This window comes from Rhinoraja longicauda, chromosome 9 (genome assembly GCF_053455715.1).
Source record: "Rhinoraja longicauda isolate Sanriku21f chromosome 9, sRhiLon1.1, whole genome shotgun sequence".
Taxonomy (NCBI): Eukaryota; Metazoa; Chordata; class Chondrichthyes; order Rajiformes; family Arhynchobatidae; genus Rhinoraja; species Rhinoraja longicauda.
The window spans coordinates 53,449,214-53,474,253 of NC_135961.1; the positions used below are offsets into that span (position 1 = coordinate 53,449,214).

The window sequence follows — 25,040 nt, forward strand, 5'->3', positions numbered from 1 at the left end:
GCCTGTCTAAAAGCCTCTTAAATGCTTTTATCTACTTGCATCACCACTGCTGGTAGCATGTTTCAGGAACCTACATGCAAAAAACTTGTACCACACATCTCCTTTATATTCAGGGACAGTGTCCTCCCAGCTGTTATCGGGCAACTGAACGGTCCTCTCATCAGCTCGAGTGCGGTGCTGATCTCCCATTTACCTCATTGGAGACCTTTGAACTATTATTCATCAGACTTTATCTTGCACTAAATGTTCCACCCTTTATCTTTTATCTGTGCACTGTGGACTATTTGATTGTAATCATGTATAGTCTTTCTGCTGACTGGATAGCACGCAACAAAAAAGCTTTTCACTGCACCTTGGTACACGTGTCAATAAACTAAACTAAACCAAACTAAACTTTCAGCCTCCAACCTTAAACCTATGCTCTCTAGTATTTGACATTTGCACACTGAGATAAAGACTAACAGACTACCCTACCAATGCCTTGCACAATTTTATAAACTTCTATCAGATGTCTTTTCAGCCTTCCAGCTCCAGAGAAAACAATTCTATTTTGTCCATTATATAGCTAATATCCTCTAATCTAGGCGGTACCGTCTCCAAAGCCTTCACATCCGTCCTGTAATGAGGCAACCAGAAATGCATACAACACCGTAAACCTTCGTTATTACAGACCACTTTATAATGGATTTCAGTTATACCGGACGGACCTACCGATCTTCAATGCCAGTCCAGTCTGCCAACGCCACCCCTAGCCTGCACCACCACCTCAGCCGCTTCAAGGCCTGGGTGGTGACCTTTACCGCCAGGCTGGGCTGCTGATGCCTCCGCTGACCCACACATCTTTCCTGGCTGCTTCCAGGCCGTGCCTGCCACTGCTGCCACCACCAATGACCCTTATCTGCATTCCATCCATCCATGAGCTGCGACCAATAACTCTGCCAATCCTGGCCTCTCCCCCAGCCGCCAACAGGCCCGGTCCATCAACTCACCTGGATTCCAGGCCCAGTTCCAGACCGAGTCTGAAGAAGGTCCCGACCCGAAACTTCACCTATTCATGTTCTCCAGAGATGCTGCCTGACCTGCTTAGTTACTCCCAAACTATGTGTCCTTTTGAGTAATAACCAGCACCTACAATTCCTTGTTTCTACTACCTATACAATGATAATCCATTACTCGGTTATCACAGACAGTCGGCAGTAATAGATACCATTCCCACCACCCCCCCCCCCCCCACCCTTGGTCCATTCTTGTATACACTGGAATTTAGAAGGATGAGAGGAGATCTTATCAAAACATATAAGATTATTAAGGGGTTGGACACGTTAGAAGCAGGAAACATGTTCCCAGTGTTGGGGGAGTCCAGAACAAGGGGCCACAGTTTAAGAATAAGGGGTAGGCCATTTAGAACTGAGACGAGGAAAAACTTTTTCAGTCAGAGAGTTGTGAATGTGTGGAATTCTCTGCCTCAGAAGGCAGTGGAGGCCAGTTCTCTGAATGCATTCAAGAGAGAGTTAGATAGAGCTCTTAAGGATAGTGGAGTCAGGGGGTATGGGGAGAAGGCAGGAACGGGGTACTAATTGAGAATGATCAGCCATGATCACATTGAATGGCGGTGCTGGTTCGAAGGGCCGAATGGCCTACTCCTGCACCTATTGTCTATTGTCTATTATAGCGAGGGTTCACTGAAATCCAAACGTAACTTAACCAAAAATATATAACGCTGCACATACAGTGCCCTCCACAATATTTGGGACAAAGACCCATCGTTTATTTATTTGACTGTTCTCCACAATTTGAGATTTGTAATACAAAAAATCACATGTGGTTAAAGTGCACATTGTCAGATTTTATTAAAGGCCATTTTTATACATTTTGGTTTCACCATGTAGAAATTACAACTGTGTTTATACATAGTCCCCCCATTTCAGGGCACCATAATGTTTGGGACACATGGCTTCATAGGTGTTTGCAATTGCTCAGGTGCATTTAATTGCCTTCTTAATGCAGGGATAAGAGAGCTCTCACCACCTCGTTTTTCCTCCAGTCTTTCCATCACCCTTGGAAACTTTTATTTCTGTTTATCAGCATGAGGACCAACGTTGTGCCAATGAAAGTCAAATAAGCCATTATGACACTGAGAAACAAGAATACAACTGTTAGAGACATCAGCCAAACCTTGGGCTTACCAAAATCAATTGTTTGGAACATCATTAAGAAGAAAGAGAGCACTGGTGAGCTTACTAATCGCAAAGGGACTGGCAGGCCAAGGAAGACCTGATGACAGAAGCATTTTCTCTTTCATAAAGGAAAAATCCCCAAACATCTGATGACAAATCAGAAACACTCTTCAAGAGTCAGATGTGGATTTGTCAATGACCACTGTCCACAGAAGACTTCATGAACAGAAATACAGAGGCTACACTGCACGATGCAAACCACTGGTGAGCTGCAAAAATAGGTTACAGTTACAGGTTACAGTTTGCCAAGAAGTACTTAAAAGATCAACCACAGTTCTGGAAAAAGGTCTTGGGGACAGATGAGACGAAGATTAACTTATATCAGAGTGATGGCAAGAGTAAAGTATGGAGGAGAAAAGGAACTGCCCAAGATCCAAAGCATACCACCTCATCTATGAAACACAGTGGTGAGGGTGTTATGGCCTGGGCATGTATGGCTATTGAAGGTGCTGGCTCACTTGTCTTCATTGATGATACAACGGCTGATGGTAGTAACATAATGAATTCTGAAGTGTATATACACATCCTATCTGCTCAAGTTCAAACAAATGCCTCAAAACTCATTGGCCGGCAGTTCATTCTGCAGCAAGACAATGATCCCAAACATACTGCTAAAGCAACAAAGGAGTTTTTCAAAGCTAAAAAATGGTCAATTCTTGATTGGCTAAGTCAATCACCTGGTCTGAACCTAATTGAGCATGCCTTTTATATGCTGAAAAGAAAACTGAAGGGGACTAGCCCACAAAACAAGCGTAAGCTAAAGATGGCTGCAATACAGCCTGGCAGAGCATCACCAGAGAAGACACCCAGCAACTGGTGATGTCCATGAATTGCAGACTTCAAGCAGTCATTGCATGCAAAGGATATGCAACAAAATACTAAACATGACTACTTTCATTTACATGACATTGCTGTGTCCCAAACATTATGGTGCCCTGAAAAGGCAGGACTGTGTATAAACACAGCAGTAATTTCTACAGGGTGAAACCAAAATATATAAAAATGGCCTTTAATAAAATCTGACAATGTGCACTTTAACCACATGTAATTTTTTCTATTACAAATCTCAAATTGTGGAGTACAGAGACAAATAAATAAATGATGGGTCTTTGTCCCAAACATTATGGAGGGCACTGTAACTTCCTGACTCGTGTGCTCAATGTTCTGCTCACCATACACCTTCTTTACCATTTCATCTACTTCTGTTGCTAATTTTAGGGAGCTGTGAACTTGAACCCCAAATGTCTTAATGCATCAAAGCTGTTAAGGGTCCTTACATTTCATCGCCCAAGTGCAACAACTCACACTTGCTCAGATTAAGCTATACCTATATCCTGCTGTATGTTTTGACTGCCATCTTCACTGTCCCATTTCCACCAATTTTTGTGTTGACTGAAAACTTACGAACCAGTCATCATATTCATTTTTGTTCCTATATATATATATATATATATATATATATATATATATATATATATATATATATATCACAAGCAGCAGACAAACTGGCATTGACCCCTCGGGTCCCAGTACTGATCCTTCAATAAACACCTTTTAAAAATAAAAGTCATTAACACGCTGCTGCTTGAACGTTGTGATTCCTGAATTAGAGCAGTGGCCGCACTGCATTAGCTGTAAATCACAGCCTCGTGACGTTTACCATAGAAGGGGGGGCAAATCACCATTCACATCAGTGCTGGTGGTAACGTTATCCCACCTTCCAGCTCTTGGGTGTCACTGTGCAGGACATGTCACTTCAAACCAGCTTAACTGTGATGTCTTTCAACCTCCTCCATCCTTTCAGGCAGTGAATCTCAGGTGCCAGCCACCCTCGGGGTGAGAAGAAATGTCTCGCCTGGCTTTTATCCTTCTACAAATTACATTTACTCTTTCATCCCTGGTTTTTAGCCGCAGTTCTTGTTTAGTCTGTCTAAATCCTTTGTGACTTTATATAGCTTAGCTACCTTCTCTGCCAAACAACAACCTATCCGTCATTCCTCATGACTACCATTTCCTGCTCCTCGTAACAGACTCATGATTCTGTGCACCTGCTCCAGTGCAATCATATCTCATCTTTAATGTGACCAGAAATGTAGGCAGTACTTAGGCTGTGGTCTAACCAGTGTTGTGTACAGTTCCAGCATAACCTTCCTTTACTCAATTCCTTGGTTAATACAGGAAATTATTTTGCATGCTGTCATCCTGGTTATGGTATTGGTTTATTATTGTCAAATGTACTGAATTACAGTGGAAAAACTCTACTGTCCAAATTTTGACTGCAGCAGAATCTACATGGGCTAATGAGTGGCAAAAAAAATAAAGTTTGGAGAAGTACCCTTGGGTCGAGCCAACACAGTTTCATCCTTTTCATCATTAAACAGCCTAGAGTGTGCTTCCACTGGACAGTGAAGGATTTCCAATCTGAGCCATCTGCCAGGCAACCAGAGACGTACATCTTTTAATACTGAGTCACAAGTTGAAATGAAGAGGATTACAGGAGCATGGGAAAGGTTAGCAGCAGTATCCAGTCCCAGTCATGTTGTTACGGGACAGCATCTAATAGATACCTAACCACAGACCTCTCGTAGCTAATCCTCTGGCATGATACAGTCAGATGAGGGTTCATGGTCTCGACAAATTGCTGCCGAATTGCAGGAGGCCGTTCACCAACCAAGTCCTTGCTGGCCCTTGAAGTATAATCCTGTCACATCCATTCCCCTGGTCTTTCACTGCAACCTTGCAAGGTATTTCCTTCAGGCCACCCAGTTCCCTTCCAAAATCCCTGATTGACCTTGCTCCTCACCCCCACCCTCTGCCTCCTTTATAATAATAACCATATAACAACTACAGCACGGAAACAGGCCCGTTCGGCCCTACCAGTCCACGCCAACCACTCTCTCTGACCTAGTCTCATCTACCTGCTCTCAGATCATAACCCTCTAATCCCCTCTTATCCATATACCTAACCAATTTACTCTTAAATAATAAAATCGAGCCTGCCTCCACCACTTCCACCGGAAGCCCATTCCATACAGCCACCACCCTCTGAGTAAAGAAGTTACCCCTCATGTTACCCCTAAACTTTTGTCCCTCAATTCTGAAGCTATGTCCCCTTGTTAGAATCTTCCCCACTCTCAAAAGGAAAAGCCTACCCACGTCAACTCTGTCCGTCCCTCTTAAAATTTAAAAAACCTCTATCAAGTCCCCCCTCAACCTTCTACGCTCCAAAGAATAAAGACCCAACCTGTTCAACCTCTCTCTGTAGCTTAAGTGCTGAAACCCAGGCAACATTCTAGTAAATCTCCTCTGTACCCTCTCCATTTTGTCGACATCCTTCCTATAATTTGGCGACCAGAACTGCACACCATACTCCAGATTCGGCCTCACCAATGCCCTGTACAATTTTAACATTACATCCCAACTTCTATATTCGATGCTCTGATTTATAAAGGCAAGCATACCAAACGCCTTCTTCACCACCCTATCCACATGAGATTCCACCTTCAGGGAACAATGCACAGTTATTCCCAGATCCCTCTGTTCCACTGCATTCCTCAATTCCCTACCATTTACCCTGTACGTCCTATTTTGATTTGTCCTACCAAAATGCAGCACCTCACACTTATCAGCATTAAACTCCATCTGCCATCTTTCAGCCCACCCTTCCAAAAGGCCCAAATCTCTCTGTAGACTTTGAAACTCTACTTCATTATTAACTACACCACCTATCTTAGTATCATCTGCATATTTACTAATCCAATTTGCCACACCATCATCCAGATCATCTTTGTTTTACAGGGAGCATGCTCCAGCTCATTACCCTTCTCTGTATAAAAATAATTAATGGCCCTTGTATCTTTTGTTCCAAATCTATGTTCCTTAATCCTGAAACCATATGTGAGTCATCAATTATCAGTCTTCCCTGGATGCTGCAGTAGTGGTAGAGTAATTCCACATCTGTTAATATATTGGAATTGATTCTGAATGACAGATTAACATTTATTTTAAAAGCCACAGATTAATCCACAGATTAAAAAGCCACAGATTGGATGAGAACATACATGGCAAGATTTGGATGAGAACATACAGGGCAAGATTAGCAAGTTTGCTGATTATACAAAAGTGGGTGGTTTATGCAGATAGTGAAGATGGTTGCACAAAATTGCAGCAGGATCTTGATGGATTGGCCAGGCAGACTGCGGAATGGTTGATGGAATATAATACAGAGAAATGTGAGGTGTTGTATTTTGGGAAGTCTCACATGGGCAGGACCTACACAGTGAATGGTAGGGATCTGGAGAGTGCAGTAGAGCAGAGGAATCTAGGAGCGCAGGTGCATGGTTCCTTGAAGGATGAGTCGCAGGTAGATAAGATGGTCAAAAAGACTTTTGGTACATCCGCCTTCATCAGTCAGAGTATTTATAGAAGTTGAGAGGTCATGTTGCAGTTGTATAAGACATTGGTGAGACTGCATTTGGAGTATTGTGTTCAGTTCTGGGCACTATGTTATAGGAAAGATGTTGTCAAACTGAAAAGGGCACAGAGAAAATTTACAAGGATGTTGCCAGGACTAGAGGATCTCAGCTTTAGGGAGAGGTTGAGTAGGCTGGGACTCTATTCCCTGGAGCGCAGGAGGATGAGGGGTGATCTTATACCAAAATACCACACCTTTCATTAATCTGACTTAAACTCCCTGCCATTCCTCTGCCCATTGGCACAGTTGATCAAGATCCCATTATATTCTTTGGGAACCTTCTTCACTATCCACCTTACAGCCAATTTTAGTGTCATTCATAAACTTACCATCCACGCCAACTATATTAACATCCAATTTGTTAATATAACCAGTGAACAACAATGGACCCAGCACCATTCTCTACGATAGACCACTTGTTACAGACCTTTAACACCACCTTGGTTTCCTACGTTCAAACAATTGAAGCCTTTCTTAAAGAGAGACACAACATTAACCACCCACATTTGACTCGCTGCGATATTATCAGTGTTATAGGCTCCAAACCTCTCTCGGAAGTGGCTTAGTTCCATCATTGAGTTGTTGCGCACATTTCCGAGAGGGCAATATATTCTGAAAAATGTATGTTTGAAGAGGTCGTCTCCATCCTTGAGGGCTCAGATGACATAACATTATGAGGTGGCCACTTTTCTTTCCAATTGTTCTGCTGCTGCCTTGCACCAGAGGTCCAGTTTGGATTTGAATGGTCAACTCCAGTACTTGTCCTGTGAAGTTGGACCACTATCCATATTTCCTTACTGTATAGAAGAAGAGCAATCTCATTCCCCACAAATATTCCCCACAACCTATTTTCCCCACTTTCCCATTGATTTTTGTCCTCCCAGATTCTACTCCTCATCCACACATTTGAAGCAATTAGCCTATCGATGTGCACATCTTTGGGTTGTGGGAGGAAACTTGAGCATGACCAATTATTAAAGAGGTAATAACAGCACATTTGGATAGCAGTGAAAGGATTGGTCCAAGTCAACATGGATTTATGATGGGGAAATCCTGCTTGACTAATCTTCTGCAATTTTTTGAGTAAAATAAATGAGGGAGAGCCAGTGGATGTAATGTATCTAGACTTTCAGAAAGTCTTTTATAAGGTCCCACACGGGAGGTTGGTGAGCAAAATTAGAGCACGTGGTATTGGGGGTAGGGTATTGACGTGGATAGAGAATTGGTTGGCAAACAGAAAGCAAAGAGTAGGAATAAATGGGCCCTTTTCAGAATGGCAGACAGTGGCGAGTGGAGTGCCGCAAGGCTAGGTGCTGGGGCCACGACTTTTTACAATATATATTAATGATTTGGATGATGGATTTAGAAGTAACACCAGCAAGTTTGCAGATGACACAAAGCTGGGTGGCACTGTGTACTGCGAAGAGGATGTTAGGAGGTTGCAGGGTGACTTGGAGTGAGTGGGCAGATGCATGGCAGATGCAGTATAATGTAGATAAATGTGAGGTTATCCACTTTGGCGGCAAAAACAAGGAGGCAGATTATTATCTCAATGGTGTCAGATTGGGTAAAGGGAAAGTGCAACGAGACCTGGGTGTCCTTGTACACCAGTCACTGAAAGTAAGCGTGCAGGTACAGCAGGCAGTGAAGAAAGCTAATGGCATGTTGGCTTTCATAACAGGAGGATTTGAATATAGGAGTAAAGAGGTCTTTCTGCAGTTGTATAGGGCCCTGGTGAGACTACACCTGGAGTATTGTGTGCAGTTTTGGTCTCCTAATTTGAGGAAGGACGTCCTTGCTATTGAGGCAGTGCAGCGTAGGTTCACGAGATTAATCCCCGGAATGGCGTGACTGTCATATGAGGAAAGATTGGAAAGATTGGGCTTGTATTCACTGGAGTTTAGAAGGATGAGAGGGGATCTTATAGAGACGTATAAAATTATTAAAGGACTGGACAAGCTAGATGCAGGAAAAATGTCCCCAATGTTGGGGGAGTCCAGAACCAGGGGCCACAGTCTAAGAATAAAAGGGAGGCCATTTAAAACTGAGGTGAGAAGAAACTTTTTCACCCAGAGAGTTTTGAATTTGTGGAATTCTCGGCCACTGTAGGCAGTGGAGGCAAATTCACTGGATGAATTTAAAAGAGTTGGATAGAGCTCTCGGGCCTAGTGGAATCAAGGGATATGGGGAGAAGGCAGGCACAGGTTACTGATTGTGGATGATCAGCCATGATCACAATGAATGGCGGTGCTAGTTCAAAGGGCCAAATGGCCTCATCCTGCACCTATTGTCTATGTTTCTATGAAAGACCATGCGGTCACAAGGGGAATATACAAACCGCATACAGACAGCACCAAGGTGAGGATTGAACAAGGGTCTCTTGAGCGGTGAGACAGCAGCTCTATTATCACCACTGTTGCAGCCTGAAAATAGGTTGTAGGGAATATATTGGAAAGAAAAGGATTGCAGGTCAGGCTTGTCCCGTTTCAGGGATGGCAGGTGAAGTTGAGAGCTGGCTTTCAGCCCTAGTCATAATGCTGGTAGACCCAAAGTGGTCAGACTGCTGTCTCTTGTTGCAGTAAGTTATGTTATGGTATGATATTGGTTTATTATCATGTGTACCCATATAGAGTCATAGTGCTATACAACATAGAAACAGGATCGGGCCACCTTGTCCACGATAGCCAAGTTGCCATTCTAGGCTAGTCCCATTAGCCGGCGCTTAGCCCATATCCCTCTGAACCCCTTGTATCGATATATCTGTCCAAGTGTATTTTGATACAGTGAAAAAGTTAGTTTTGAATGCTATCTGGGTAAACAAAACATCCCTACGTGATTACAAATAAAAGCCATACATAAGGACTCGAGATAGTTCAAATGAGAAAATGAACAGTGTAGAATATAGTGTTATAGCTACAGAGAAAGTGCAGATCAAACAAAGTGCAAGGACCACAACAAAGCAGATTGGGGGATCAAACTACAGACTTACAATATGAGAGGTCTGTACAATAGTCTGATAATGGTGGGAAAGAGCTGTTTGTGAATCTAGTGGATGGGCACAAAAAGGAATAACTCAGCAGGTCAGGCAGCATCTCTGGAGAAAAGCAATGGGTGACGTTTCGGGTTGACCCTTCAGCCTGAATCGGGGGAAAGGGAAACGAGAAATATTGAAGATGATATAGAGAGATAAAGAACAAATAAATGAAAGATATGCAAAAAAGTAACGACGATCAAGGAAACGTGGAGCCCACAATGGTCTAGGTGATAACGAGTTATACAGGCAATGAAACTCATCAGGACAACAGTGAAACTAATGCGATGACTAAGGTGGGGGAGGGACGGAGAGAGATGCAAGGATTACTTGAAGTTAGATTAGTCGATATTCATACTGCTGGGTTGGAAGCTGCCCAAACAAAATATGAGGTGCTGTTCCTCCAATTTGCGTTTGACCTCACTCTGACAATGGAGGAGGCCCATGACAGAAAGGTCAGTGTGGGAATAGGAAGGGGAGTTAAAGTGTGGTGGCATGTGTTTTCCAGCTTTTGTCTCTTCTGCCCGTGGAGGGGGGGAGAGCGAGGATGTCCAGGGTACGAGTGTTACAGATGTTTGCTCTTCCTCTCCAGCCATTGGTGGACCGCCAGTCATTCGTTCCCACGTGACCGACCAGGGCCTCTCTCTGCTGGTGTGTAAATCTTCTGGGTGGTTCCCGGAGCCGATAGTGACCTGGGAGAACGGGCTGGGAATACAGCTGACCAAGCACGCCCACACAGAGAGCCTGAACAGTACAGATGGCAGCATCCGAGTGAGGAGCGTGCTGAACCTGGGCCGTGGGCCCATGAATAACTATACTTGCACCATGAGGGATCGCTACCTGAACGAGACAGTGTCCTTTGTGTTTGTGGTTCTGTGTGAGTATGGAAGCAAGCTCTTTAACGGTGCCTGGAATTTAGTTTAATTTTAGTTTTGTGATACTGTGCAGAAACAGACCCTTCAGTCCACCGAGACTGCGCCGACCAGCGATCCCCACACACTTAAACTATCCTACACACACTAGGGATAATTTACAATTTTACAAAGCCAATTAACCTACAAACCTGTAAGCCTTTGGAGTGTGGGTGGAAACCGGAGATACCGGAGAAAATCCACGCAGGTCACAGGGAGAACGTCCAAACTGTACAGACAGGCTCCCGTAGTCGGGATTGAATCGGGTGTGTGGCAGCAACTCTACTGCTGTCCCGCCCTGAATGGCCCCGAAATGGCCGTCCTCTTTCTCTGCCGCGCATGCTTCCGCAGCTTCAGCCAGTGAAGTGATGGTTGCATCAAGATGGTGTCGCTTTGGGTGAAAGAGGAATATTTTTCTTAGTTGCTCAAGGTGCACAAACCCAGGAGGAGGAGAGCTGGTGTATTCCGTCTGCTGACGCAGTCATTGCAAATGGTATAGTTGGGTGCAGGGACTGGCAGTGGGAGGGCAGGAAATCTGTGAGGGGTCAAGTGGTTTGGTGAGTTCCCTGCAGGGAAGTCTGAGGTATGTACTTGGGATTGAGCGATCAAGTGTCAGAAAGATTCTGAACTAGTTGAGATGAAGGATTAGCTGTGATCTCAAAGGGGCAGAACAAACTCAAGGGGCTGAATGCTCTCCCTACACGAAGGGGCTGGCTGTTTTTAACCATTAGAGAGGGCTAATATTTATTTTCCTCCCATCTCGTGTTCCCCTCCAAGTCATATTACCCTGACTTGTAAATATATAACTCTTATATCTCACCATCACTGCAAATCCCAGAACTTCTTTGGCGGAAGTACCTTCGGCAGAAGGACTACAGCGGCTCATCCTTCTCAAGGGCTCTCTCTCAGTCCTGCAAATTGTTACATAGTTTGTTTGGTTTGATGTTCAATGGGCAAAATGGAAGGAAGAACTGTGGAGTCGGGAAGATAGAGCAGGGAGAGCACAGAGCCGATGGATGGAGAGGTTTAGTTTAAAGATACAGGCCTTTCGGCCCACCGAGCCTGCGTCGACCAGCGATCCCCACACACCAGCACTACCCTACACACTAGGGACAATTTACAATTTTCACCAAAGCCAATTAACCTACAAACTGGTACGTCTATGGAATGTGGGAGGAAACCGGTGTACCCAGAGAAACCCCACGGGGTCATGGGAAAAACGTATGATCTCCGTACACACAGCACCCGCAGTCAGGATTACACCCGGGTCTTCGGCGCTGTAAGGCTGCAAGTCTAGCATTGCTCCACCGTGCCGCCCTAAGTCTAGGTTTGGAGCAGAGATTTGAAAACAGTTGCGGATTGCAAAAAAAACCCATCAGTTAGCATAAGCAAGGAGGAGGCAGCTTCGCCCACTGCATTTCCACATCACAGCCCAAGCCAGTTCCACTGAAATGCAGTGAAAGTGTGGCAGAGGGAAATGATGCAAGATCTGCTTTAATAGAGTGAATAAATAACACCTTTGCCTCAGAATATGGCTGAGAGGTTGTTGCACGTGTCAAATACTTCCGTTTAAAAAATAAAAAAAATAAAATAAAAGGAGATACTTATTTTGAAACTAATCTTTCTGGCTGCGGTGAAGTTTTTTTTAAACAAATTCATTTGTTGGATCTGCATAATGCTGCTAAGGCCAGCATTTATTGCCTATTTCTTCTTGCCATTTGAGAAGGTTGGGGAGAGCAGCCTTCTTGAATCACTGGGTTTTTCTGGTGAAGGAGCCCACACAGTCTGTTGGGGGGGGGGGGATTCCAGGGCTGAGACCCAATGAAGATGAAGTAATGGCGATGTCTTACCGAGTCAGGATGGAGTGCAACTGCAAGGAGAACCTGCATCTGCTACTTCTTGTCCTCCTTGGTGGTAGTAGATGTGGGAGTTGCTGCGGGAGATGCCTGTGAGAATATCTGCAGATGATGCCTACCGCAGCCACATTGCACTGGTGATGAGAATGTTTGCGTTGGGTAATAGGGTCAACAGTCAACAGTCAACAGAGCTTTATTTGTCATTCGGTACCGAGGTACCGAACGAAATTACATAGCAGTCACACACAAAAAGAACACAAGACACATGACCCCAACACATAACGTCCATCACAGTGACTCCAAACACCCCCTCACTGTGATGGAGGCAATAAAACTTCCACTCTCTTCCCCACGCCCACGGACAGACAGCTCGTCCCCGACCGACCCGCACAGTCCCCGCAAGGGGATGGAAGTCCCCGCGGCCGAGCCGCACCGGGCGCTGAAACATCCCGCGGCCGATCCGGGCGACGGAAGGCCCCGCGGCCGAGCCGTGCGCAGCTAAGTCCCGAGCCGCGCCGGGCGATGTTAGGCCCCGCGGCCGAGCCGTGCGCAGCTAAGTCCCGCGGCCGAGCCGCGCCGTGCGATGTTAGGCCCCGCGGCCGAGCCGCACCGGGCACTGTTAAGTCCAGCGGCCGAGCCGCACCAGCGATGTTAGGCCCCGCGGCCGAGCCGCACCGGGCGATGGAAGGCCCCGCGGCCGAACCCCACCGGGCGATGGAAGGCCCCGCGGCCGAGCCGCACCGGGCGATGTTAAGTCCAGCGGCCGAGCCGCACCAGCGATGTTAGGCCCCGCGGCCTAGCCGCACCGGGCGATGTTAAGTCCAGCGGCCGAGCCGCACCGGGCGATGGAAGGCCCCGCGGCCAAGCCGCACCGGGCGATGTTAAGTCCAGCAGCCGAACCGCACCAGCGATGAAAAGTCCCGCGGCCGAGCCGCGCCGGGCGATGTTGCGCCCCGCGGCCGAGCCGCACCGGGCACTGTTATGTCCAGCGGCCGAGCCGCACCAGCGTTGTTAGGCCCCGTGGCCGAGCCGCACCGGGCGATGGAAGGCCCCGCGGCCAAGCCGCACCGGGCACTGTTAAGTCCAGCGGCCGAGCCGCACCGGGCGATGGAAGGCCCCGCGGCCGAGCCGCACCAGGCGATAGAAGGCCCCGCGGCCGAGCCGCACCCCGCGCCGTGAGGAAGAGACCTAAAAGATAAAGGTTTCCCCCACCCACACCCCCCCTCCCACACCACCACCCCCCACACATACACAACCAAAAAAAAAAAAAAAACCATCCCAACACCGACACACAACAAACAAAAAGGAAAAAAGACGAACAGACTGCTAGCGAGCCGCAGCCGTTAGGTGATGACTGAGCGGACTCGTCTGTCCTGCGATGGACACAAAATGCTGGAGAAATTCAGTGGGTCAGGCTGCATCTCTGGAGAAAATGGATAGACGACCTCTATCAAAAAGTCTCCGGAGATGATGCCAGTCCCGCTGAGTTACTCCAGCATTTTGTGTCTATATCTTTGGTATAAACCAGCATCTCCAGTTCATTCTGCCCTGTGTTATGTTAAGTTTCTCAAGAGTCGGAGTTGTGTTCGTCAATGGCGTGGGACTATTCCAGCATATTCCTGTGCCTTATGGCGGCTGAAAAGACTTGTTTCAGGAGTGAGTTACTCTCACAAGACACCAGCCTCTGATTTGCTCTTGTGGCCACAGTATACATGTGGCTGATCCAGTTGGGCTTCTTCCAGTGGCACCCTGCAGGATGTTGATGTTTGGGAACTCGGGAGACTCTGTGTTGCTAAGCCAACCCTTATGCTCAGCCACAATGTACTTGACTGAGTTGCAATTTGACAATAACTGGCCTCTCTCTTGGCTAACGTCAAGAGCATTCCTCTGGTACTGTGCCACCAATTGAAGAGCCTCAACCAGTTGCCTTGGAAACAGTGGTAGCCAACCCAGGCAGGAGGGTGACTCTGTCCAAGATATCTCCATGGCCTGATTTTAATTTAAGTGCAAGTTATTTATAAGTGGTTTAAAATGCTGATGTACTCAACAGCTTCTGTGCTTCATAGTCATGTAATATTTATATTTTCAATCTCTGCCCACCCCTCCCAGTTCCAGGGTCACCTTGGCATATCGCAGCTGGTGCAGTGGGAACTATTGTCTGCTCTTTGATCTTGACGGTTACAATATACAGCAGTTGGTAACAATTTGGGAAAGGTATGTATTCAGTGAATGTTAAAGTCTTCATGAGTTGCACATTGCAACGGGAGGAGGCCCTTTATGCCTCAGCTCCATTCTGTCAATTGTTTAGACGATGACTAATCTGTTTCTCATGCATGTCTGCGTTCCATTTTCAACAATAGCCTTGCCTTAAAATCTGTTCTTGGTTCTTGGTTCTTGGTCCTCCAAAATATTCCAAATGGAATTTAAACTGGAGGTGGCGGAGTATGGACTTAAGCAAGAAGGGCTTCTTGGAAAAGAAGAGCTGCCTTAAATTTAGTTGCGTCTGGTTGAGTAACTATAGTAAGGTGAAGACTATTCCATGCTTTAATTGTGCGAGGGAAGAATGAATTGCTATAAACACCTGTCTTGATAGCTGGTATCTCAAATTGAATCGAATGCCCTCGTCTACTCCTGATTGGTTTGGGTTTGGTGTAGATGTGGTCATCTATGTCGAGCTGACCATTTAATATTTTGTAAAAACTGGTCAAACGGTGGGCTTTGTCTGTCTTCTTTTGATTTCTTGAACACGCCATTTGATCCCCAGGATTTTATCCTGAGGGGAAAGATTCCCATTGCCCTTTTTACGGAGGGACTTCTGACAACCCTGAGCCACCTGACTCCAAGGTCATGCCCTCTAGCTCAGAGGAATTTGTTTTTCTCCATTTAACCTTTGAAGACCTTTAATGATTTCAAACGCCACAATTTTGCTAAATGGAGGGAATATAGAGACTGCGTAGCCTATCCTTGTAACACTTAAACCCTGTGTTAGTGCAGTGCATATTGGCCAGCACTGTCTCCGATCTTAATATATCATTACTGAGTTGGCCAGAACTGAATGCAATAATTCACCAAAGGGTGTAGGAAGGAACTGCAGATGCCGGTTTACACTGAAAGTAGACACAAAATGCTGGAGTAACTCAGCGGACAGGCAGCATCTCTGGATAGAAGGAATGGGTGACGTTTCGGGTCAAGACCCTTCTACAGACTCAAGAAGAGTCTGGACCCAAAACTTCACCCATTCCTTCTATCCAGAGATGCTGCCTGTCCCGCTGAGTTACTCCAGCATTTTGTGTCTAATTCCCCAAAGGGTATGAATTTGAGTTCCATTGCTGACGATTACTCACTAGCTGCTCTGGAGTGTGAGTTTGGGATTGAGTCAATTCTGTTGGTTTATGCTTTATTTTCATTCCTAATTTTACTACACTTGGATGTTTCTATTGGATTATTTCTAAAAGGAATCACGTACTGTACATGAAATCTCTAGTGAGGGGGTTTGAATAAGCTGTCCATACGATACCATTCTAATTTCCACAAGACTGCCTGCTCCCTAGTGTTACAGATTAATGAAGCAAGTGAGTATTAAACCACTGCTCTTACATAGAACATAGAACAAACAGTACAGCACGAGGACAGAGCCTTCTGCCCACAATGTCTGTGCTGAACATGATGCCAAGCTAAACTAATCTCTGCCTGCATGTGATCTATGTCTCTCCATTCCATGCATACTATGTGCCCATCCAAAAGCCGCTTAAACGCCACTATATCTGCTCTTATTCACAGATTTCCCCTGTGTGACTGTGTCACTGAAGACTCTGGCTTAAAGGATGCCTCCGCTGCAGACGCAGGACGATCTGAAGGGGGGTGGAAAGGACTTGGTTTCATCTGAACACACCAAGGACTCATTCTCCTTCCCCCTCTGTGACACCAGAGCCATCTGAGATGGAATCCCTGGCTTTCTCGAGAGCTGCTCTCCACAGGATCCATTACTATTTATTTAATGAGTTCTTTGTTTAGCACATTTCAGTGGGGCCTCAGCTTTGTCAAAGAGCTCTGAACTTGCCTAACGGTGAAATGTCAGACCAAATTCACTGTCTAATCAGGATGTTCTGCAACTCACAAGTTGTGATTTGTGTCGACTGTAGAAATTCTTCTTTAGAACTAGTATGCTCGTTAGGGACTGGATGCCTTAGCATTTGTTACTGTTCAGAGAAATCTCTATTTGGAGAATTGACACAGTTTGCACATTGTTATCTCTGTCCGATTTATTTAATCTCATGGGAGGCAAGGAGAGTTTTAATGCTATGAAATAGCAGAGGAAATTTTCTTCAAACCCATTTATTCTGCCAGCCTCTCAGATGGAGGCCCATAGTTTGATCATTAATCCATTGATTCAAGGTATTTTACTGTCTAAGTATTAGATCAACTTCATTATTTTTGTATTGTGGGAATGTAATCCATAAGGTTTTTGCACCAAATGGGGCAATGATTTTCTCAACTAATCCTAAATCCCCCTGGTTCAAACATTTCTATAGATATCGCCCAGGAACGTATAATAATCTCCAAGCGATACCCCAGTAAAACATGACACATTAGTATTGGGTTTACTATTGTCACATGTACAAGATACAGTGAAATACATTTTGTGTCAAATCATACCATACACGAGTACAATCAAGCCTCACACAATAGGTGGTGCAAAGGGAAAAATCCCAGAGTGCAGAATACATATAGTATTATACTTTAGAGATTTACAGGTGCAGAGAAAAAAGTGCAATGAAGTAGGTTGGAAGATTGGGAACTACACCCTGGTTTATGGGAGGATTGATAGAAACATAGAAAATAGGTGCAGGAGGAGGCCATTTGATGCTTTGAGCCAGCACCACCATTCATTGTGATCATGGCTGATCATCCACAATCAGTAACCCGTGCCTGCCTTCTCCCCATATCCCTTGATTCCGCTCGCTCCTAGAGCTCTATCTATTCTCTTTTAAATTCATCCAGTGAATTAGCGTCTACTGCCTTTTGTGGCAGAGAATTCCACAAAGTCACAACTCTCTGGGTGAAAAAGATTTTTCTCATCTCAGTTTTAAATGGCCTCCCCTTTATTCTTAGACTGTGGCCCCTGGGTCTGGACTCCCACAACATTAATATATTTGTGTCATTAATATATAAAGATTAGATAACAACAGAGAAGAAGCTGTTCCAGCACATGAATCATTTCAGCAACTCTGCACATAGATTTACCCGGAGGAAACCCACGCGGTCACAGAGAGAACGTACAACTCTGTGCAGACAGCAATCTTTGTCAGGATCGAACCCGGGTCTCTGGAGCTATAAGACAACAACTCAACCACTGTGCCAATGAAGATGTTGATCCCTCTCACCTCTCTCCTTTACGTGTAGCATTTTCAATAAACGACGTCTCAACCAGAGGTTCAATTTCATTTGCAGTTCATCCAGAATATTTTTTGATTGTTCTATGTCAATGGGTTGGAAGCTGTAGCCGTGGAGGATCATGGCTATATCTAAACTCTCTTACCCTGGTCGCACAATAATCTGAAAAAAATGGCACCAGATTCTTATTAGTCATTAAACCACCACTGTGAATGGGCCTCCGCTACTTGTCATACATTGAGACCTTCTGGGTGATCCCAGGCAGAAAACAGTTGTTGGATTCAGCATGGTGATATTCTTCTGCTGCAAATTCTCGCACTTCTCGGTGGTGCTACAGCGGGTACAATCATTGCAGCCAGCGTACCACAATGCAAGCAAATCTTGCAGCTTCTGCGATGTTGCTGCTGAATGAGCGGATGCTGCTGTGATGGTAGCAGGGGTGTGTGGAGAGATTGACGGTAGGAAGGCGGAGAAGAGTGATTCCTATGCGAATACATACCTGGGATCAAACAAGCTCAGTATTGGCCTTTTAATCAACGGCTTTGAGGGAAACGATCAGGAATGTCTGGTTATTCTGTGAGTAAATAAGAACAGTTATTTTTCAGACTAGCAAAGTTTGGAAAATCTTGCTGCAGATTTATTTTGATGTTTCTATTGCTATTGACATAGGTTTAAGTTGGAAAGAACATAAATACTGCCGATGAAAGAGGAGGTGAATTTCTGACCAGTTCAAAGACGCCCAGCAAAGTATGCAATAATGCTCTCCTTGTTCAGACAAATTTCAGGAGCAGGGCAGCTTTTTATGGGAGTTATATGAATGAATTTTTTAGTCGAGCTGTTTCATCTTGATTTGCAAACTGTATATAATCACATTTTCTGTTTAACATTCGAAAATGATTTCAGTTCTTTATAGACCAAACTCTCAGAATTATCCATGTACAACAATATCCCTTTGAAAATATGATTTGTACAATCTTCTTAAAATGGCACTTAAAAAATAACTGTAGCATTGAATTCCAGGCAGCTCTAGTTGATGCATTCAAGGAACAGCCAATTCAGTAGGTCAAGCAGCATCTGTGAAGGAAATGGACAAACAGAATTTCAGATTTCTTCCCTCCTTGCCATGACCTGCATTGAGAATCCAGATTTACCAAAGCTGCTCTTTTTTGAAGTTTCTAATAATTTGGGTGCCTGTGGTTCTTGTGCTGACCCAAACTGATCCTTGTGGAGAACGACCCATTGCCATTCTGGACACTGGAAGAAACTGCCCCAAGCCAATCGCGTTGTCCTCTATGAGTGTACTGTTATTGGCTGGCCAATGCAGTTGAGATAACGGCATGCAATAGATTGATAATGCCTCCACAATAGAACCAATTATTGCTTGCCAGCTCTTACCCCATCCACTGCCGCTCATCTCTTTAAACTGCCTATTGCTCCTGTCTGCTCTTTCAGTCCAGGTAAAGCATCTGGACATGAAACCTCGACTGTCCGTTAATGTTGCCTGACCCGCTGAGGTTCACTAGCAGTTTTTTGCTTGATAATGAGCCATTCTTTAGCAGCTGCCACATTCCATCTTATTTGAACATAAGCATGTTTCTTACCAATTTTTTTTTCATTAATGAATTAAAGGTAACACCACTTTCAGTGCAGAAATAACATCCTTACTTGGACAAATAACAGTAACATGATTAATCCCACTAATTTGATTTAAATTACCACAAATGGTGGGATTAAATGTTAACTGCCAGCCTGACCGCTGCTCAACGGTCATCTTGATTTAAAACCACTTCACTAGAACAAGAATCTAAAACACTGGCCACTATAACTACATTAAAGTTATCCACTAAAACAGGATTATTTAAAATTTATTGTAAAATACTAAAACCATCCGGTGACTGGTTCTCAAAGGGTGTAACTATACCCCCAGAGATGCCCAGCTTGTTCTGGAGCTCAGGTCTTCAGTACTACAGCTGAGATGCAGTCTGATCCTGTAGCCTTCCCTGTCCACTGCTTCTGAATATCACTTGGAATGAACCAAAGTGGCTGTAGACTGTCTTCTGATGAAGGTGGGGTTAGTAGGGGGAGGCAGAGAGGAATCATACAGTGGGAATGAGACCACATGCAGAATTGGTAATTGGAGGCTCTGATATCTGTAGTAATGTAGCCTAGTAAATGTCATGACTTGATTTTGGAAGACTTACTCTGGTGTAACTTATACATTAGTACGTTTCCTCTTGGCCCCAATGTCAGACCCATTAGTAAATGCCTGGAACATCATGAACTGCATTTAATGGTAATTAAGCAGGAAATCAAACATTGACCTTGTTCTGTTGCAGTTGAGGAGGGCATTAGTGAGATCTCACCTGGAACCAAATACAGTCTATTTTAAAGTACTTGGGGTTAATTTAGAAAAAGGTACTGACAGTTTAACCCTGTGATATAAAGGTGGCCATCTGAGGAAAGGTAAAGTAAACTGGGGAAAGAGACTACCGACCATAAAAATACAAGTAATAGAGGCCGTACTTTCAATGAGATGATGGCTGATCTTTGACCTTTGATACACTTTCCTATTCCATCCTCGTACCTCTTGATTCCCTTTTAAAGCAAAATCACTATATAAATCTGCCTTGAACAGACCAGCCCTCTTGGGAAGAAAATTCAACATTTCCACCTGTCTCCAGATAAAGAAATTTCTTCTTATCTCTGACCTAGATGAGCAATCCCTTATCTTGAGGCACTTAAGAAATCTGTGCATTTTATTGAGATCGCTTCTCTTCTGAACTCAAATAGAGATCCAATCTACTTAGTTTCTTCTCAGGATAAACCCACCATCTCACAAATCAATCTGGCAAACATCAATAGCACTAAATCTTTCTCAAGTATGTCCTTCCTTAGATAAAGCTCCTAGTTCTGTGCACAGTATTTCAGATGTTTTCTCAGACGGCCCTGTATCATTGTAGTAAGATGCGTCCATTATGGTTCACCAATTCTCTTGTCAACACACTATTTGCCTTTGTCATTGCTTGCTATTATCTCCATGTTAACTCCTAGTGATTTGTGTATAGGGACACACAAGTCCCTCTGAACATCAGCATCTTTCCATCCATTACCATTGAAAAAATACTTTGACCTTTTTAAAAATTTGATAAAAGTTGAAATTCTGGTGCCAAAGATGCCTTATTTCATGCCTTGTGGAGTGGGTGATTTAAAATAATCACCCCATTGCCCTAGTTCATTCAGTGAGGAACAGGGAATTTTCTACAGAGGCCTGGACAATATTACTTCCTCACTATTGAAGCCAAATTGATTGGTTATGTATTGTGTGGTGCGTTAGTGATTATGGGACCCTTCGCATGACCATATCACTGTATATCAATATATTTCACAATTGATTGACCAACGTGATATATGCATAGTGCATGTGTTATATTAAATAATGTTCATGATTTATGTCATTTACATTTCTGATTACCATTTTACTTTATCTCTTGAGATTACCTTCAGAGTCATTTTTACCTGTATTTTCAATGTCAATCTTGATCTTGCTATTTCTCTCGAACTATATATCTAGGGTGACCTACTGGATAAAATAAAAACATTCCTAACCTGTGTTTTCTTTGCTATTACTATTTCAATTTCTATTCTTTTTTATACTGCCTGGCTGTGGCCGACAGTTTTCTATTACAGTGATTTCTCTGTCACTAGACTTTATTTTGTAATGGAAATTGGTTGTCAGACAGGAAACAAAGAAAAGGGATTAATGGGTCCTTTTCAGAATGGCAGGCAGTGACCAGTGGGGTACCGCAAGGCTCGGTGCTGGGACCGCAGCTATTTACAATGTACATTAATGACTTGGATGAAGGGATTAAAAGTAACATTAGCAAATTTGCAGATGACACAAAGCTGGCTGGCAGAGTGAAGTGCAAGGAGGATGCTATGAGGTTGCAGGGTGACTTGGACAGGTTGTGTGAGTGGGCAAATGCATGGCTGATGCAGTTTAATGTGGATAAATGTGAGGTTATTCACTTTGGTGGTAAGAACAGGAAGGCAGATTATTATCTGAATGGTGTCCAGTTAGTAAAAGGGGAAGTACAACGAGATCTGGGTGCCCTAGTGCATCAGTCACTGAAGGAAAGCATGGAGGTACAGCAGGCAGTGAAGAAAGCCAATGGAATGTTGGCCTTCATAACAAGATGAGTTGAGTATAGGAGCAAAGAGGTCCATCTGCAGTTGTTCAGGGCCCTAGCGAGACCACACCTAGAGTATTGTGTGCAGTTTGGTCTCCAAATTTTAGGAATGACATTCTTGCTATTGAGTGAGTGCAGCATAGATTCAACAGGTTAATTCTGAGAATGGCAGGACTGTCGTACGTTGAAAGACTGGAGCGACTGGGCTTGTATACTCTGGAATTTAGAAGGATAAGAGGGGATCTTATTGAAACATATAAGATTATTAAGGGATTGGACTCGCTAGAGGCAAGAAACATGTTCCCGATGTTGGGGGAGTCCCGAACCGGGAGCCACAGTTTAAGAGTAAAGAGTAGGCTATTTAGAACGGAGATGAGGAAAAACTTTTTCACTCAGAGTTGTAAATCTGTGGAATTCTCTGCCTCAGAAGGCAGTGGAGGCCAATTCTCTGGATGTTTTCAAGAGAGAGTTGGAGCTTGTAATGATAGCGGAGTCAAGGGATATGGGGAGAAGGCAGGAATGGGGTACTGATTGTGGATGATCAGCCATGATCACGGTGAATGGCGGTGCTGGCTCGAAGGGCCGAATGGCCTACTCCTACTTCACTTGTCTACAACTACTTCAATTGTCTATTGAATCATGGCAGTGCTGTGTTGCCAGAGCAAGTGATTAAAACCTGGAGTCATAAAAGACTGCTGGAATCTTCAGCAAAAAAGCAAAGTGCTGGAAAAACTCAGCAGGTCAGGCAGCATCTGTGGAGGGAAATTAACATGAGGTTTTGAGTCGGGATGATCACATTGAATGGTAGGGCTCTGGGTCGCGTTGTGGAGCAGAGGGATCTAGGAGTGCAGGTGCATAGCTCCCTGAAGATGGAGTCGCGGGTAGATTGTGTAGTCAAAATGCTTTTGGCACATTGGCCTTCATCAGCCAGAGTATTGAGTACAGAAGTTGGGAGGTCATGTTGCAGTTGTCCAAGACGTTGGTGAGGCCACATTTAGAGTATTGTGTTCTGGGCACCTTTATAGGAAAGATGTCGAGCTGGAAAGGGTACAGAGAAGATTTACGAGTATGTTGCCAGGGCTAGTGGGTCTGAACTATAGGCAGAGGTTGAGTAGGCTGGGACCCTATTCCTTTGAGCGCAGGAGGATGAGGGGTGATCTTATAGAGGTGTACAAGATCATGAGAGGAATAGATCGGGTAGAATAGATGCACAGTCTCTTGCCCAGAGTAGGTGAATCAAGAACCAGAAGACATAGGTTTAAGATGAAGGGGAAAAGATTTGATAGGAAGCTGAGGGGTAACTTTTTCACACAAGGTGGTGGATGTGTGGAACAAGCTGCCAGAGGAGGTAGTTGAGGGCAGGAACTATCCCAACATTTAAGTAGCAGTTAGACAGGTACATGGATAGGACAAGTTTGCAGGGATATGGACCAAATTCTGGCAGGTGGGACTCGTGTAGCTGGGACATGTTGGCTGGTGCGGGCAAGTTGGACCCACTGTATCATTCTGTGGACCTATTCTTACTGGCTGGCTTCACAAAATGCTGGAGTAACTCAGCGGGTCAGGCAGCATCTCTGGAGAGAAGGAATGGGTGATGTTTCGGGTCAAGACCCTTCTTCAGACTGATGTCAGGAGGGACGGGACAAAGAAAGGATATAGTAGGAGACAGGAAGACAGTGGGAGAACTGGGAAGGGGGAGGGGAATAGAGGGACAGAGGATCTATCTAAAGTTAGAAGTCAATGTTCATACCGCTGGGCTGTAAGCTGCCCAAGTGAAATATGAAGTGCTGTTCCACCAATTTGCAGTGGGCCTCACTATGACACTGGAGGAGGCCCATGACAGAAAGGTCAGACTGGGAGTGGGAGGGGGAGTAGAAGTGCTGAGCCACCGGGAGATCAGGTTGGTTAAGGCGGACTGAGTGAAGGTGTTGAGCGAAACGATCGCCGAGCGATAGATAGATCATACCTCCTCTCCTGGATCCACCCGTAGAGAAGTTGACATCTGGAACAGCGGATGCAATAGATGAGGTTGGAGGAGGTGCAGGTGAACCTCTGCCTCACCTGGAAAGACTGGATCCTTGGATGGAGTCGAGGGGGGAGGTAAAGGGACAGGTGTTGCATCTCCTGCAGTTGCAGGGGAAAGTGCCTGGGGAGGGGGTGGTTTGGGTAGGAAGGGACGAGTGGACCAGGGAGTTACGGAGGGAACGGTCTCTGCGGAAAGTAGAAAGGGGAGGAGATGTGGCCAGTAGTGGGATCCCGTTGGAGGTGATGGAAATGTTGAAGGATAATTTGTTGTGTGCGCTGGCTGGAGGGGTGGAAGGTGAGGACAAGGGGGACTCTATCCTTGTTATGAATGGGTGGAGGGGGAGCAAGAGCGGAGCTGTGGGATACATAGGAGGCCCTAGTGAGAGCCTCATCTATAATGGAAAAGGGGAAGCCCTGTTTCCTAAAGAATGAGGTCATCTCTGATGCCCTAGTGTGAACACCTCATCCTGGGCGCAGATGCGGCGTAGACGGAGGAATTGGGCGTAGGGGATAGACTTTTTGCAGGAGACAGGGTGGGAAGAAGTGTAATCAAGATAGCTGTGGGAGTCAGTGGGTTTGTAGTCGATGTCGGTCACTAGTCTGTCCCTGTGATGGAGATGGTGAGATCCAGGAACGGTATGGAGATGTTGGAGGTGGTCCAAGTATATTTAAGGCCAGGATGGAAATTAGTGGTGAAATGTATGAAGTCAGTGAGTTCTGCATGGGTACAAGAGGTAGCACCAATGCAGTCATCAATGTAGCAGAGGTAGTTTGGGAATCGTCAAAGTAGTGAAGGTACAGTTCGGGGATCGTCAATGTAGCGGAGGTAGAAATGATGCACTTGGGATAATTACATGCAATAGATAGATCATACCTCCTCTCCTGGATCCACCTATCGCTCTTGCACCTCCACTCCCCCTCTCAC

The 25,040-nt window shown here is 45.0% G+C and overlaps 1 protein-coding gene across 4 annotated transcripts in view; it reads left to right on the forward strand.

Annotated features, from left to right (window-relative positions):
* The window catches only part of LOC144596748 (butyrophilin-like protein 8), a 49,852-nt gene extending 28,346 nt beyond the window's left edge, over window positions 1-21,506 (forward strand). For all 4 annotated transcript variants that reach the window (XM_078405497.1, XM_078405495.1, XM_078405496.1 and 1 more), the window contains exons 4-6: window positions 10,335-10,619; window positions 14,619-14,723; window positions 16,290-21,506. In XM_078405497.1, coding sequence (XP_078261623.1) covers window positions 10,335-10,619; window positions 14,619-14,710 — 377 coding nt within the window. In that variant the 3' untranslated portion in view covers window positions 14,711-14,723; window positions 16,290-21,506. The remainder of the gene's footprint in view (window positions 1-10,334; window positions 10,620-14,618; window positions 14,724-16,289) is intronic.
* Window positions 21,507-25,040: the final 3,534 nt, after the last annotated feature.